General features: G+C 44.6%; 1 protein-coding gene across 6 annotated transcripts in view; it reads left to right on the forward strand.

Moving 5' to 3' along the window:
• OSCP1 (organic solute carrier partner 1) overlaps window positions 1-14,523 on the forward strand; it is a 33,193-nt gene continuing 18,670 nt past the window's right edge. Inside the window, exons 1-3 of one of the 6 annotated variants that reach the window (XM_019015411.3) lie at window positions 627-851; window positions 7,020-7,049; window positions 12,137-12,291. In XM_019015411.3, coding sequence (XP_018870956.1) covers window positions 740-851; window positions 7,020-7,049; window positions 12,137-12,291 — 297 coding nt within the window. In that variant the 5' untranslated portion in view covers window positions 627-739. Of the gene's footprint in view, window positions 852-3,202; window positions 3,246-7,019; window positions 7,050-10,210; window positions 10,229-12,136; window positions 12,292-14,523 lie in introns of those variants that run through there. The other 5 variants (XM_063700295.1, XM_031004051.3, XM_019015419.3 and 2 more) reach the window with 5 other exon arrangements.

Below are 14,523 nucleotides of genomic sequence, written 5' to 3' on the forward strand. Positions count from 1 at the left end.
CTCTGGGAACTGGACACACGGGGACGGACGGGACTGGTTTGCTTCATGGAGTATGAAACCAGGGGGGGCTTCACTTCAAGTAAACTTTTGGGAGGCGATGCAAACGACTCAGGACTTCTGATCCTTCCCTCGTCTAAAAGAAAAGTCAGTTACCATTTTTATTGAGTGCTTTCGGGGCCTTTCCATGATCTGACTGATTCCTCTCAGCCGCCCTGTGATGTGAGTGCCAGCTCCATGTTACGTAAGAGGAAGCCAAGGCTCAAACCCTGCCCGAAGTCACACAGCAAGAAATCACAAGCCGTGATTCCAACCCAGGTCCGTCTGACCCGAGCCTGCTCTAATGCCGTTCTGCCTGGGCTTTCTTCTGTTATAGGAACCTGAGGCCCCGCGCCAGCGGCCGGGGTCCCAAGCGCCGGGCTGGCTGTGTCGAGACCACCCCCAGCCCTGGCCCGGCCCCCGCCCTTTCGAGGGAAACCTAGTCTCAGAAGCACAGCTCCCCAGCCGGGGCCAACGCCGCGCCGGCCTCTGGCTCGGACCAATCCCCTCGGGACGGTCCACCACCAGACCAATTAGCTCCCGTCCTCTGGGCACCTCCCACCAAACCGCCTTCTGATTGGCTCGCTCTTCCCGTCACGGCGTTGCCCCAGCAACCAGACTATTGGGACGCTGCGGCCTGGCCTTCAGGCCACTGGCTACCGAACCCCGGGGCTCTTCACCAGTCCAGCTCGTTTCCAGCACCATGTCGGTGCGGACGCTACCGCTGCTCTTCTTGAACTTGGGCGGGGAGATGCTTTACATCCTCGACCAACGGCTGCGGGCCCAGAACATCCCGGGAGACAAGGCCCGCAAAGGTGAGAGGCCCCCGGCCCGCTCAGCCAGACCCGCAGCCAGCAGCCCGGCCCTCTCATAATCGCCCTAACACCCACAGCCAGACCCGCACCCCTACACACTTCACTCTTATAACCAGGGACCTTTCTTACAAGCCACATCCATTTGGAGCCCCTCGGGAGTCAAATCCCCCAAAAGCTTTTTTCACAGCAGAGGAACCTAATACTCCCAGTGGACACTAGGGTGCCTGACCTCCCTAATTTCCCCATCTCTTCAAATGGGAGAGGTGATTTCCCAGTCTCTGTTGTCAAATCAGTGCCTTCCAAATGTAGGAATCCCAGCTGCCCACCATCTAGTATCATACCCCTTGCTAGTCCAAGCATCCTCTTTACCCCCAAGGAACAGGTTCTGATTCGCTCTGTCGCCCAGGCTGGAGTGTGTGGCACGATCTCGGCTCACTGCAACCTCTGCCTCCTGGGTTCCAGCGATTCTCGTGCCTCAACCTCCCAAGTAACTGGGATTACAGGCATGCACCACCACGCCCAGCTAATTTTTGTATTTTTAGTAGAGATGGGATTTCACCATGTTTCCCAGGCTGGTCTTCAATTCCTGGACTCAAACGATCTGCCCCCCTCGGCCTCCCAAAGTGCTGGGATTACAGGCGTGAGCCACCGCGTCCAGCCCAGGTTCTGATTCTTAATTCCTTTATGGTAGTATCTTCCCACATAAGCTGGAGATTGGTCTTACTCATCTCAGAAGTATTTCTAGAAATTTGGTGTTCTAAAATAATATAGATAAATATGAAAAAATAAGAAAGTTATAAATCTCCTCATAAGTGTTGGAGGGGAATACAATTGTGAAAATAATTATATGAGAGCTTCGAAAATGCAAAATCTGGCTCCCATGGACACCACACTAATCCCCAGAAAAATGACGACTCAGAACACTCTGCCACTCTGTTCCTTTTCCTCTTTTCCTCCCTTCTCGGCAAACAACTTGCTTATACCAAATTTCCTAGGATTAAGTATGAAGGAAATATTATATTTCAAAGTAGAGGAGGAAAAGTTGAAAAGGCAATTGACATGGCCGCCAATTAAAACATTCTCTCCATTAATCTTTGTATGCTCAATTGATGTTCAACATACATATTCAGATGCTAAGCGTACATATTCAGATATTAACTATTGTGTGTGTGTGACTTGCGTCCATGCATAAAGAGCTAAAAATAACTCCCTATAACATACCCCCTCCATTCATTCTGCACATTGCCGCCAATGAGCTTTCTAAAATGTGTATCTGTCCATACTTGCCCCTGCCTAAAACCCTTTGTCAGCTTTCCACTGCCATCTGGGTTAAGACCAAGTCCTTGCACAGGCCATTTCAGGGCCCTTCCTGATCTGATCTCTGTCTTCCTCTGCAGTCCCTTCTTCCACCACTGCCTGCCTCCTGTTTCCCAATAATACCAAACTGCTCATAGATCTCCGCTTAAACCATGTTTGTTCATATTTCTGTGCTAGTAATTCCCATCCCTACATTCTTCCCCTTCAATCCTGCATTATTCGGCTTAAGAATCATCTCCTTCAGGAATCCTCCCCATATGCAGAAAGGGCTTGTGCATGCTCTCATAGCAGCCTGTGCTCCCATAGCACCCCATGCCTGCTCCTCACTACCTTATCACTGGCCATGCTATACTGAAATGATCTGTGTATATGTCTATCTCCCGCTTGATTGTCTTGTTCATCTTTGTACTCCAGCACCTACCATAATTCCTAGACCAGAATAAATTAGTGATCACAAAATGTTTTTTGAACTGATTATCTAAATTGGCAGTTTTATATAGCATTGTCATTTTTCCTTTGAGAGGGTTCTGTTTTCCTTGGTGCCTGTGTGATCTGATTTCATTCAGGCTAGTGGCACCAATGAGGTGACATGCTGGAGTCCTCAGACTGGTAGGTAGTCTGCATCTTGGAAGATAGTGTAAATTAGCAATTAAGAACATACTCTCTAGAGTCTTACAGACCTGGGTCCCAATTCCAGCTTTACCGTTTAACTAATTGCATGACCTTTGGGTGTAACCTCTATAAACCTGTTTCTCCATAAAATGGTAATAATACATATATGTTAAAGCAAAGTTGTAAGGATTGAATGAAATAATGTATTTATTATGTTTAACACAATGAGTAATAGGTATCTTTCAAGAGGAGGTCTGGACAAGGCCCTTGGAATACTAGGGGACAGCTTTACCTTTAGGAGTTATAGCCTTTTTTCTGCTTTTGCTAAATATGGTTTTGGGAGTTTCGGCCATCTTTAGTAATTTACATTCGCACACTCATTCATTCCACAGATTTTGACTGAGTGTCAAACACTGTGAGATACTGTATGGAGCCTGATGCAGCCCTTCTGGACATTCACTGGAGGTAGGGCTATTGATCAGTCCACTCCAGTAACTGATTCTAGTGACAGCAATCAACAATAAAACAATGAAAAATCAAGCACTTACTTTGTACCAAGGGCTCCTCTTAAACACCTTAATCCTCCCAACTATTGTAACACATAGGTAATATTACTATCCCCATTTTACAGATGGAGAAACTAAGACTAATTTGCCCAGAGTTACATGGCTGGTAAGAGGAAAAGTAAAGGATTTGAGCCCAAGGCATCAGGCTCCAAAGCTCATACTCAGCCAGTGTCCCCTTACTATAACCAATGTCCCCTCATATAACCAATGTCCTCATACTCAGCCAATGTCCCCTTACTATAACCACTTAGTCCCCTTACTATTACCACTATACTCTGTTGCCATACCTTGGGGACTATATCAGAATCTTAGTGGGGGTTGGTAGGTCAGGAGGAGAGGGAGGAGTTTGAAAAATATATATCCAATATACCCACTGATTTTATCAAATAAATGACAAAATAGTTGGCTGTTGGAGATCTGTAGAAGATAGAGTGAGAAAACAGGGTAGAGAGCATAGGATTCAACGGGCTGAGAAACACTCAATGTCTTCCACCTATTCCACCATTTAAAGTTGTTGTGGCCGCAGGAGCGAGAGCCCCGTAACAGATCCCTGTACACAGGAGCCTATAAAACACTAGACTTGGTAAACTAGTCCTCTTCGAAGCTTTGAGTGGAAATCATATTTCTTCTAGATGTTTTCATTATCTTATACGACTAATTGGTCTCCTGGAGGCCATCCCTGTTCCCACAAGGCCAAGGCAGATGTTGCAGCTTCCCCCACAGCGCAGCCTCTAGTTTAGCATTCAACAGAAAGGAAGTGCTCTCTCTATGAGGCAACTATCGAGTGTTGCACATTGAATGTTGTCTCCTGTTTTAAGCAATGGCGAGAATAATAAAAGCTACCTTTGCCTCTTAAAAATATTTATAAATAAGACCTTATTATCTTTTGCTTACATTCCTCATTTTACAGGAGAGGAAACTGAGGCATCTGGCCACAAAGTGATTTTTCCAAGACATGCCAATCACAGTGTAGCACGAGCAACCAAAGGGCAGTGAGACTCTGGTTTTATTTTTCTAGTTCCAGTTTAACGACTAGCTCTGAATAGCCTTGGGCCTGCCCCCACTCAAAACAGAACTAAAGTGGAGTTGTCACAAATAAGTCATCTGGAGAAATAATAGAAAAAGAGGGTGTTTCTCTTCCCTGTATTCTCAGGAGGAAAGAAGTAGGGGAGCACACAGCACTACAGAGACCCCTGCTGGCGTTCAGCCTGCCTGCCTTCGGGAGCATCTGCCAGTTCCATTTTATCAGCGAGAGTCACTGTCCTTCAGAGATGACCCCCTTGCAGCACCACTATTCCCCAAACACACCTGCAAGGGGATTAAAACTCCACCTCCTTGAATTCCCACAAGTCTATCACACTATACCACCAGTTAAATAAATGCTGCAGGGGCCGGGCGCGGTGGCTCACACCTATATTCCCAGCATTTTGGGATGCCGAGGTGGGTGGATCACCTGAGGTCAGGAGTTCGAGACCAGCCTGGCCAACATGGTGAAAACCCATCTCTACAAAAAATACAAAAATTACCCTGTTGTGGTGGCAGGCGCCTGTAATCCCAGCGACTCAGGAGGCTAAGGCAGGAGAATCGCTTGAACCCGGGAGGCAGAGGTTGCAGTGAGCTGAGATGGTGCCACTGCACTCTAGCCTGGGCAACAAAGCAAGTCTCCCTCTCAGAATAAACAAATAAAAAATAAATGCCAGGCCGGGTGTGGTGGCTCACACCTGTAATCCCAGCACTTTGGGAGGCCAAGGTGGGCAGATCACCTGAGGTCAGGAGTTCAAGACCAGCCTGGCCAACATGGAGAAACCCCGTCTCTACTAAAAATAAAAAATTAGCCGGCATGATGGCAGGTGCTTGTAATCCCAGCTACTCGGGAGGCTGAGGCAGGAGAATCGCTTGAACTTGGGAGGTGGAGGTTGCAGTGAGCCGAGATCGCGCAATTGTACTCCAGCCTGGGCGACACAGTAAGACCCTGTCTCAAAAATAAATAAATGCCACAGAAAGATAGATGTGGACATTGTGCCAAAGAAAACAGTATCTGCCAAACTTTTGGTGCTGCTCTCCCAATATTTTCTTTTCAAAAGCCCATGACTCTTGGTGGGGGAAGATGGTGAATTTTCCCAGAGGAGTGTGATCTTGCAATGGAAACCCTTTGCAGCCGGTTAGGACATGGCACTGGGCATGCTTTCAGACTGCTCTCTTGGGAGCTTTTGGTATTATGTATTGAAGCCATGTGTATACTTTGATTATAACTTCAGAAATCACCCCTAATACCACAATCTAGTGGCAAATGTTTCCAAAAGAAACTATTAATTACAAAATGGTTTTGGGGTTTTTGTTTGTTTGTTTTTGTTTTTTGAGATGGAGTGTTGCTCTGTCGCCCAGGCTGGAGTACAGTGGCGTAGTCTCCACTCACTGCAACCTTCACCTCCTGGGTTCAAGCAATCCTCCTGCTTCAGCCTCCCAAGTAGCTGGGACTATAGGTGTGCACCACCACACCCAGCTAATTTTTGTATTTTTTGTAGAGATGAGGTTTCACCATGTTGGCCAGGCTGGTCTCAAACTCCTGACCTCAGGTGATCCGCCCACCTTGGCCTCCCAAAGTTCTGGGATTACAGGCATGAGCCACTGTGCCTCGCCAAAATGTTTTTGAAATACAGATGTGTATAGAACTTTTTTATCTAGGGGTGGTTCTTCTAGATTGAAATCTCCATCAAAAATTAAGGAAAGGAAAAAAGTCATCTTCCATCCTTTATGGGTGGTGTCTAATGTCCCTCAGTAGAGGAAACAGAACTCAAAGGGAAGCCAGCTAAGTATTTGATGTGTGTTATGCTTTATCCCCACAATAGGCCTGTGAGATAGGTGCTATTATGATCCCTATTTTACGAATGAAACTGAGGTTAAACAAGTTGCTTGAAGTTTATATAGCCAGTAAGTAGAGCCAGGTTTCAACCCATAGAGTCTTGATTCTCACCGATTTATCTAGCCAACTGCATTTTTCCTTATTTGGTCTCCTCTTGGGATCTCCCCAACTGCCTTTGTCCTCAGAAGCTTTCTTCATAGTGGTCCCATCATTATTCGCTTCTTTTTACATGGAAATCATGCATCTATATATATAAAAAGTAAAACAGAAACAAATGCTGACATTTTCCTTTTAATTCACATTTCAAGTTTTCTAATTTGAGCAGTTCCATCTGTCCTCTAGAAAGGGAAATCTTACATTAATAAAAAAAAAGAAAAGAAAAGAAAACTCAGATTGTATACAAAGAAACTCTTTTCTCTGCCTGTTCTTGGAATTATTCTTCCTCATGGAGGCTAGCGTCTTTAAAAGCCTACTACTGGATGATATGTATTCTTGTAGCATTAGAGAGTGGGGCTTCTTGGGCCTTTCAAGATGAACCACAGGATAGCTAATCCTCCTCAGTTTACTCTCTTCTTAGGCCAGTCTCTGTAAGACATAGCCTTTCTTGAGCTTTTTTGAAATATGTTGTTTATCCATCATCCTTTTAAAGGTTTCAAATAGAAGGCAGTGTGCTCACATTAGACATTAAATGCCAACGTGAAAAGTAAAGTTTCATAGATAATATCATTGGAATTGGTATGTTTAAAGCCTCCTTGAAAATAATGTTCTTGCTTCATGAACTGGTGTTTTCTTTTTGTATGCTTCATGTAGATGAATGGACAGAGGTGGACAGAAAACGAGGTATGCTATCTCCGGGCTGCATGTGTTCAGTGTGCATCCACAGGTTCACTCAGGCCTTTATCAGCAGGGCTTAAAGTGGGACCGCTCGAAACATTTCAAAGTCAAAGTAAGAAAATAGGCATGAGTTTGTCTTTAGCTGAGATATTGGTTATACATTTGAATCTTTTACTTAAGAGGAAGAAATACAGCATGTTAAGATGAAAACTAAGCAAACTCTGACCAAAAAGCCACACCATACTTGAGGGATATGTCTCCTTTTCTCAGTTCCAAGCTTTGCTGGGACAGCTGGGGCAATAGCCATACTTTGGGGTATGTCATCCTATTTGGTAGTCCTTAAAACAACTTTGTTTTGTCATGTAACCAAAGAATTGTGCTTCAACATGAGTGACCCTCCCTGAGCCATTCTCCTAAGCTCACAGAGCAACCGAGAAAAATTGAAGCATGTAACTGCATGGCTGCCAGGACTGTGGGCAGAAGGCATGACATCATGCATGCAGTGTGGCCTCATCATGCGAAAGCTTCAGTTTCCCCTTACCTACTGCAAGCAGGAAACCTGAAAAAGTTGTCGACTCCTCAGAATAAAGCCTTAGACTTTCTCAGCCTTTAAATAAATCTCAGGTACCTTCTGTCATTTGACATTTGGGTGTGGTGTGTGCCTATCATCAGCCATCCTCCTCAATATTTTAAATGCTCTCACCACACCAAGTATGCTGGGAAGACAACCTGTATAATATTTAAGAGGCCAGGTGCAGTGGCTCACACCTGTAATCCCAGCACTTTGGGAATCTGAGGCAGGAGGATCACTTGAGGTCAGGAGTTCGAGGCCAGCCTGGCCAACATGGTGAAACCCTGTCTCTACTAAAAATACAAAAATTAGCTGGGCATGGTGGTGGGTGCTTATAATCCCAGCTACTTGGGAGACTGAGGCAGGAGAATCACTTGAACCTGGGAGGCAGAGGTTGCAGTGAGCCGAGATCATGCCACTGCACTCCAGCCTGGGCGACAGAGCGAGACTCCACTTCAAAAATAATAATAATAATAATATTTAAAAGCACAGGCATTAAATCAAACAGACCTAATTCTAATTTCAGCTCCATCACCAGCGTGTGACCTTGGACTTTAAACTCTCTGATTCAGTTTTCCTCCTTAATAGAATGAGGATAATATAAAACGATAAGTGGTCTGGCAGGAAAAAAAAAATGAGGATAATAATTCAGAGTTGTCTTGGAGTTTAAATGAGATAATGCATATAAAGTTCTAAGCCCAGTGCCTGGGACATAGAAAGGATTGAAACATGGTAACTATTCAGGAGGGTTTCCTAGCCTCTCTCTAAATTCTTGGCTCCAAATTTCATATTCCCATAAACAAGTCAATTTAGAGCAGAGGTAATTGGTAAAAACTTGATTGCTTTCATCAAGATAATTATTTCATCAGACCAGGCTCGAAAAAAAGCCCAATTGAAGTACTTGGTACACTTTATTACATTTCACAACCATCCTTTGACACTTCTTGAGCAATTTTTGACCCGTCCCTCCCTTGATGCATAGCAGAATTTCAGGTATGAAGTGTGGGTTTTGAGAGCTTTTCATATACATAATTGAATCATTGAAATTTATTTTAACATAAATGTTCAAAAATAATGAACAGAAACTGGCTTCATAATCTGAACCCAAGACTAGAAGCTTGCTATGTTGAGAACCCAATTACCAGCTTTCTGAAGCTCCTGTGAAAAATCCCTTCCCTCCCCTGCCTTAGCCTCCTTTTTTTTTTTGAGACGGAGTTTCGCTCTTGTTGCCCAGGCTGGAGTGCAATGGAGCGATCCCAGCTCACTACAACCTCCGCTCCCAGGTTCAAGCAATTCTCCTGCCTTAGCCTCCTGAGTAGCTGAGATTACAGAGGCATGAGCTACCACGCCTGGCTAATTTTGTATTTTTAGTAGAGATGGGGTTTCTCCATGTTGGTCAGGCTGGTCTTGAACTCCCAGCCTCAGGTGATCCACCCACCTCGGCCTCCCAAAGTGCTGGGATTACAGGCGTGAGCCACTGCGCCCGGCCCCCCTTAGCCTCTTCCTTTTGAAATCCGGCTCCTAGTATATTCCGGCCTCGTGAAAAGTATGCAGAACTCATTTGCATGACAAAAACCAACACTTAGACTAATGGGCGGGTCTCATTAAAACTATTTCTTCAGGGATGTTAGGATGAAGGGAAAAAAATAAAAAACAAATTACTTTTTTTTTTTTTTTTTTGAGCTGGAGTCTCGCTCTGTCACCCAGGCTGGAGTGCAGTGGCGCGATCTCGGTTCACTGCAAGCTCCGCCTCCCGGGTTCACGCCATTCTCCTGCCTCAGCCTCCCGGTAGCTGGGACTGCAGGCGCCCACCATCACGCCCGGCTAATTTTTTGTATTTTTTTTTTTAGTGGAGACGGGGTTTCACAGCGTTAGCCAGGATGGTCTCGATCTCCTGACTTCGTGATCCGCCCGCCTCGGCCTTCCAAAGTGCTGGGATTACCGGCGTGAGCCACCGCGCCCGTACACCAATTAAATTTTTAAAAAAAACTATTTCTCAGGTTTAACCTAAAGATGATGTGCTGCTTCTCTAGGGCCAGGATAACATCTCCTTCCTCTTTGTGCCTGTGGTGTTTATTTCACTGTCTGGTACCTAATAGGTCTGCCTCAACCAAGGGCTGGGTGAAGCAAATTGTAAAACAAAAACATGTTAACGTGTGCCTCCATCTTATTTCCAAAGAGTGAAACGAGAAGAGGGAGCCCTAGGTGTCGTGGCCCAACCATTAAACTGCCATTTCCTCTTTGGGGGCATTTGTACTCACTGCTCTGCCCACAAGGACAGACCCTGCCGTCCTCTTCCCAGCAGGTGAACTGTCTGGATGCTGGCGCCAGGAGCCATGGTGCTCCAGAGCTTCTTCACTTCCCACGGGGAAAGACTTCATTTTGCTTTTCACTTTGCCTGAGTAGCTAACAATCACCTTGGGGTATTCTTTCGTCCAGAACTGATTTATCTGGGTGTAAGCTATTTCCCTAGCTCCTAATAAGGGCTCAAAGACCCCAGAGAAATGACTCAGCACCTAGGTGAATAGCAGCCCTTTGTAAGCATTAACCTAACCAGAGTTGATGTGATGCTTCAACTTGAATTCTTCTTTGGCACTCCTCCTCCCTGGCTTACGTAAGTCTGTGGAAAATTCTTCATATTCTCTCTTTTGAGGACTTATGTGTGGCTTTTCAGTTGTGCCTGTTTCCTTGCAAATGCTACATTTTATGTAGGCTATGGTAAGAAAAAGGTTAGAAAACCCAGTTTATTGCAGGTTCTTTCTTGTTTCAGTCCAATGGAGGTGGTCAGGCATGAGGCAAACCTGACAGAGTTCTATGTCTCTCCGAGCTGTCCACGGTGGGGAAATGTTAGGGCACATCAAGGGCAAGCTGGGATGGTTTGAAATTGTCAGATGTCAGGGACACCCTGTGTTGGTAATGGATTTGGTTCTCCCTCACTGAGTAATAGGATCAAGTCTAGAGTAAAATCTAAAGGTCAAGTGTGAGTTTAGCATTTCTGTATGGAGCCACAGTCAGTTCATTTGTGTCACTGGGGGTGTGTGTGTTGGGGATGTATCCCCTCTCCCCTCTCTCTGTAGCTCTTGCATTTAAGATTTAAGTACAACCAGCCCTCAGCTCCCCCTTCCCCCATAAAATGTGTTGAAATGCTTTAAAATGCGGGCCTGAGCCCTCCGGGTACTTCTGTCAATTACTTACAGGTTGAGAGTGCCTAAAATAATCACTTCACTGCTCTACCTTGCCTCTGCTCTAAAGAGACATGGCCACAGGCAGTCATCTGGAGTGTCCTTTGTGTTCAGCAAAAGAAGGAGGAATTTCTGTATTTCAATAATAACCACTCATGTTTAATAAGTGATTTTGTATAATTATTTTAAGTAACCCAGTTTTCTTTCAAATTTGAATTTCTATAAGTGTATGTTCTCAGTATCCACATATGCTCACATTTAGGCCAGGATAACTGGTTTAATTAAGGATAATCTATGTTCAACCATACCTCTTCCTATTTCTCATTCCTGAGGGTTTTCTTGGCCCTTAACTAGTGATATTTCATTTCAGTAGTGCAAAATATCTAGATGAATGAAGACCTAAAACTATAGACGCTTTAGTTTGTACACTTCTTTCTCACCAGAGGGAAATTTTCCATTTGAACAGCAGTGTGAGATATAGCACTACACTGTAGTATCAAGATTATAGATCAAATGTGGAAATTAAGGCATTCAAAAATGGTGCTATTCAAAGTACATGTCTTACAGCAACATTACAAGTGTTTTAATCTCTAACCAGTGGGTAGACTTGTCTATTTTCAGGAGGTGTTATTAAGAGTCAATTACCATTGTTGGTCCCATTTTTATAATATTTAATTTTAAGTAAAAATGTTTAGATTTGCTTTTAAAAATTATAGGAATTTTTATTTTTATTTTATTTTATTTTTTTAGACAGGATCTCCTTCTGTTGCCTAGGCTGGAGTACAGTAGCACAATCAGAGCTCACTACAGCATTGAATTCCTGGGCTCAAGTGATCCTCCTGCCTCAGCTTCCAGGCCCGCCACCACACCCAGCTAATTGCTTTCAATTTTTTGTAGAGACAGGGTCTAACTATGTTGCCCAGGCTGGTCTCAAACTCCTGGCATCAAGTGATCCTCCAGCCTTGGCCTCCCAAAGCGCTGGGATTATAGGCGTGAGCCACCACACCCAGCCAGTAATCTTTTTTAAAGAAAGAAGAAATATTCCCCTTATCATCAAGTGAGATAATATTTATATAAGGAGTTTATAATATCTGAAGCACAACACATTAGTGCCTTGTCTTCATTTATGTCTTCCCTGAAATGGTGTCATAAAGCACTCTCAGAGCCCTGCTTTCTACCGGGACACCTGTGTGGTCCCCTCAGGGAGCTGATCTCACCAAGCATACAGCATCCCAATTCTGTACTGTACACGCTCAGCTCCTGTACCTGTACACAAAGAGCATTTCGGGATAGGCTTGCTTCAGTACTTTGCTCAGCTGTGTTCTCTCTTGTCTCTGCAGTTCTGAATGACATCATCTCCACCATGTTCAATAGAAAGTTTATGGAGGAATTATTCAAGCCTCAAGAGCTCTACTCCAAGAAGGCCCTGAGGACTATCTATGAGCGCCTGGCTCATGCCTCCATTATGAAACTGAACCAGGCCAGCATGGATAAGGTGAGCAGACAGCTGCCTTTGTCATCTTGGTTGCATTTTTTGTACCTTTTGTGGATGATCATAGACTGGGGTCACATGAGATGATGTATGCAATGGTTCCTTGCAAGAAACAGGCATGTGTAAATACTAGTAGTTGTTGAGTTTCAGAGTGGGAAAGACCTCAGAAATCATCCACAACAACCCCTCTGTTGTTTATGTCATTCCACCTGCCCAAAGAGAGTGCTGGGTTTTATTTGTTTGATTTGTTTTGGGTGTTTTTTTGTTTTTGAGATGGGGTCTCACTCTGTTGTCCAGGCTGGAGTGCAGTGGTACAATCATAGCTCACTGCGGCCTTGATCTCCCAGGCTCGAGCAGTTCTTCTGCCTCAGACTCCCAAGTAGCTGGGACTACAGGCACATGCCATCACACTGGCTAATTTTTTTTTTTTTTTTTTTTGAGATGGAGTTTCGCTCTTGTTGCCCAGGCTGGAGTGCAATGGCGTGATCTCGGCTCACCACAACCTCCGCCTCCCGGGTTCAAGCGATTCTCCTGCCTCAGCCTCTCAAGTAGCTGGGATTACAGGCAGCACCACCACGCCAGGCTACTTTTGTATTTTTAGTAAAGACAGGTTTTCTCCATGTTGGTCAGGCTGGTTGCGAACCCCCAACCTCAGGTGATCCACCCGCCTTGGCCTCCCAAAGTGCTGGGATTACTGGCATGAGCCACCGCGCCTGGCCACACTGGCTAATTTTTAAATTTTTGTAGAAATGGGGTCTCACTTTGTTGCCAAGGCTGGTCTGGAACTCCTGGGCTCAAGTGATCCTCCTGCCTCAGTCTCCCAAAGTGCTAGGATTACAGGTGTGGGCCACTGTACCCAGACAAGAGTGCTGGCTTTCATGCCCATATTTATGAACCCCAGGAATACATGCCTTAACACAATAAAAGCACTCAACACTGACTGGGCATGGTGGTTCACACCTGTAATCCTAGCACTGGGAGGCCGAGACAGGCGGATCACTTGATGTCAGGAGTTCGAGACCAGTCTGGCCAACATGGTGAAACCTCATCTCTACTAAAATTACAAAAATTAGCTGGGTGTGGTGGCATGCACCTGTAATCCCAGCTACTCAGGAGGCTGAGGCAGGAGAATCACTTGAACCCAGGAGGCGGAGGTTGCGGTGAGATGAGATCACACCACTACACCCCAGCCTGGGTGACAGAGTAGGACTTCATCTCAAAAATAAATAAGTAAAATAAATAAACAATTTTTAAAAAGCACTCAACCCCAAAACTTTAATTCTGCCTCATTCTTCAGAAATCTCAGCTCTGCAATGTAGAAACCAGATATTTTTTAGAGCAAGTTCAAAAACAGTCTTTACTCATAATGTGAACATATCTATTTCTTTGGGAAACAAAGTATTGGGATGCTGTGATTTTTTAAATAATAATTCCTTCAAGAATATATCTACCTATGAATAATAATGATAATAATAATAATAATAATTCCACATAAATAAATGGCAGAGGACAGACAAGTCTGTTTAGAAGAATTCCAAATGATTTATGTAGATACTCTGCCCTCAGGGAGGGAGAGTGTAACTCCCCCTCCTTAGGTGGGGGCTGCACTTTAAAGAGTACAGTATGGAAAGGAGGGAAGAAATAATTAGCTTTACAGTAGAGAAACTTGATAAACTACCCCAACCGGATGGTCAAGGTAACATCAACAGTGATGAGTCAGGTTGCCAGTATGTACCCTGACATGATGTGATGAAAATGGAACTTCACCTCTGTGGTCTTCCTCCCCGAAACTCCAAACCCCAGGCTAACCATAAGAAAAACATCACACAAATACTGTTGGTTGGTCATGCTTACAAAATACCTGACCAGTACTCAAAACTATAAAGGTCACCAAAGTCAAGGAGAGTCAGAGAAACTGTCACAGCCAAGAGGAGCCCAAGGACACAGGACAGCGGAATAGAATGTGGTGTCCTGGATGGGATTTCAGAACAGAAATAGGATGTCAGGGGGAAACTAATGAAATCTTTAAAGTTTGGTCTTTAGTTGATGTAAAATATAATAATAATTCCTTTACAACTTCTCCCACCATGTGAAAGAGGACTACCAGGCACAGTGTCTTGCAGCTCTAATATAAGTGCTTTGGGATTGAGGCCAGGAGTTCAACACCAGCTTGGGCAACACAGCAAGACCAAATCTCTACAAAAAAATTGTAAAAGACCAGGTGTAATGGCGTAT

The sequence above is a fragment of the Gorilla gorilla genome, chromosome 1, assembly GCF_029281585.2.
Source record: "Gorilla gorilla gorilla isolate KB3781 chromosome 1, NHGRI_mGorGor1-v2.1_pri, whole genome shotgun sequence".
In the NCBI taxonomy this organism is placed as follows: Eukaryota; Metazoa; Chordata; class Mammalia; order Primates; family Hominidae; genus Gorilla; species Gorilla gorilla.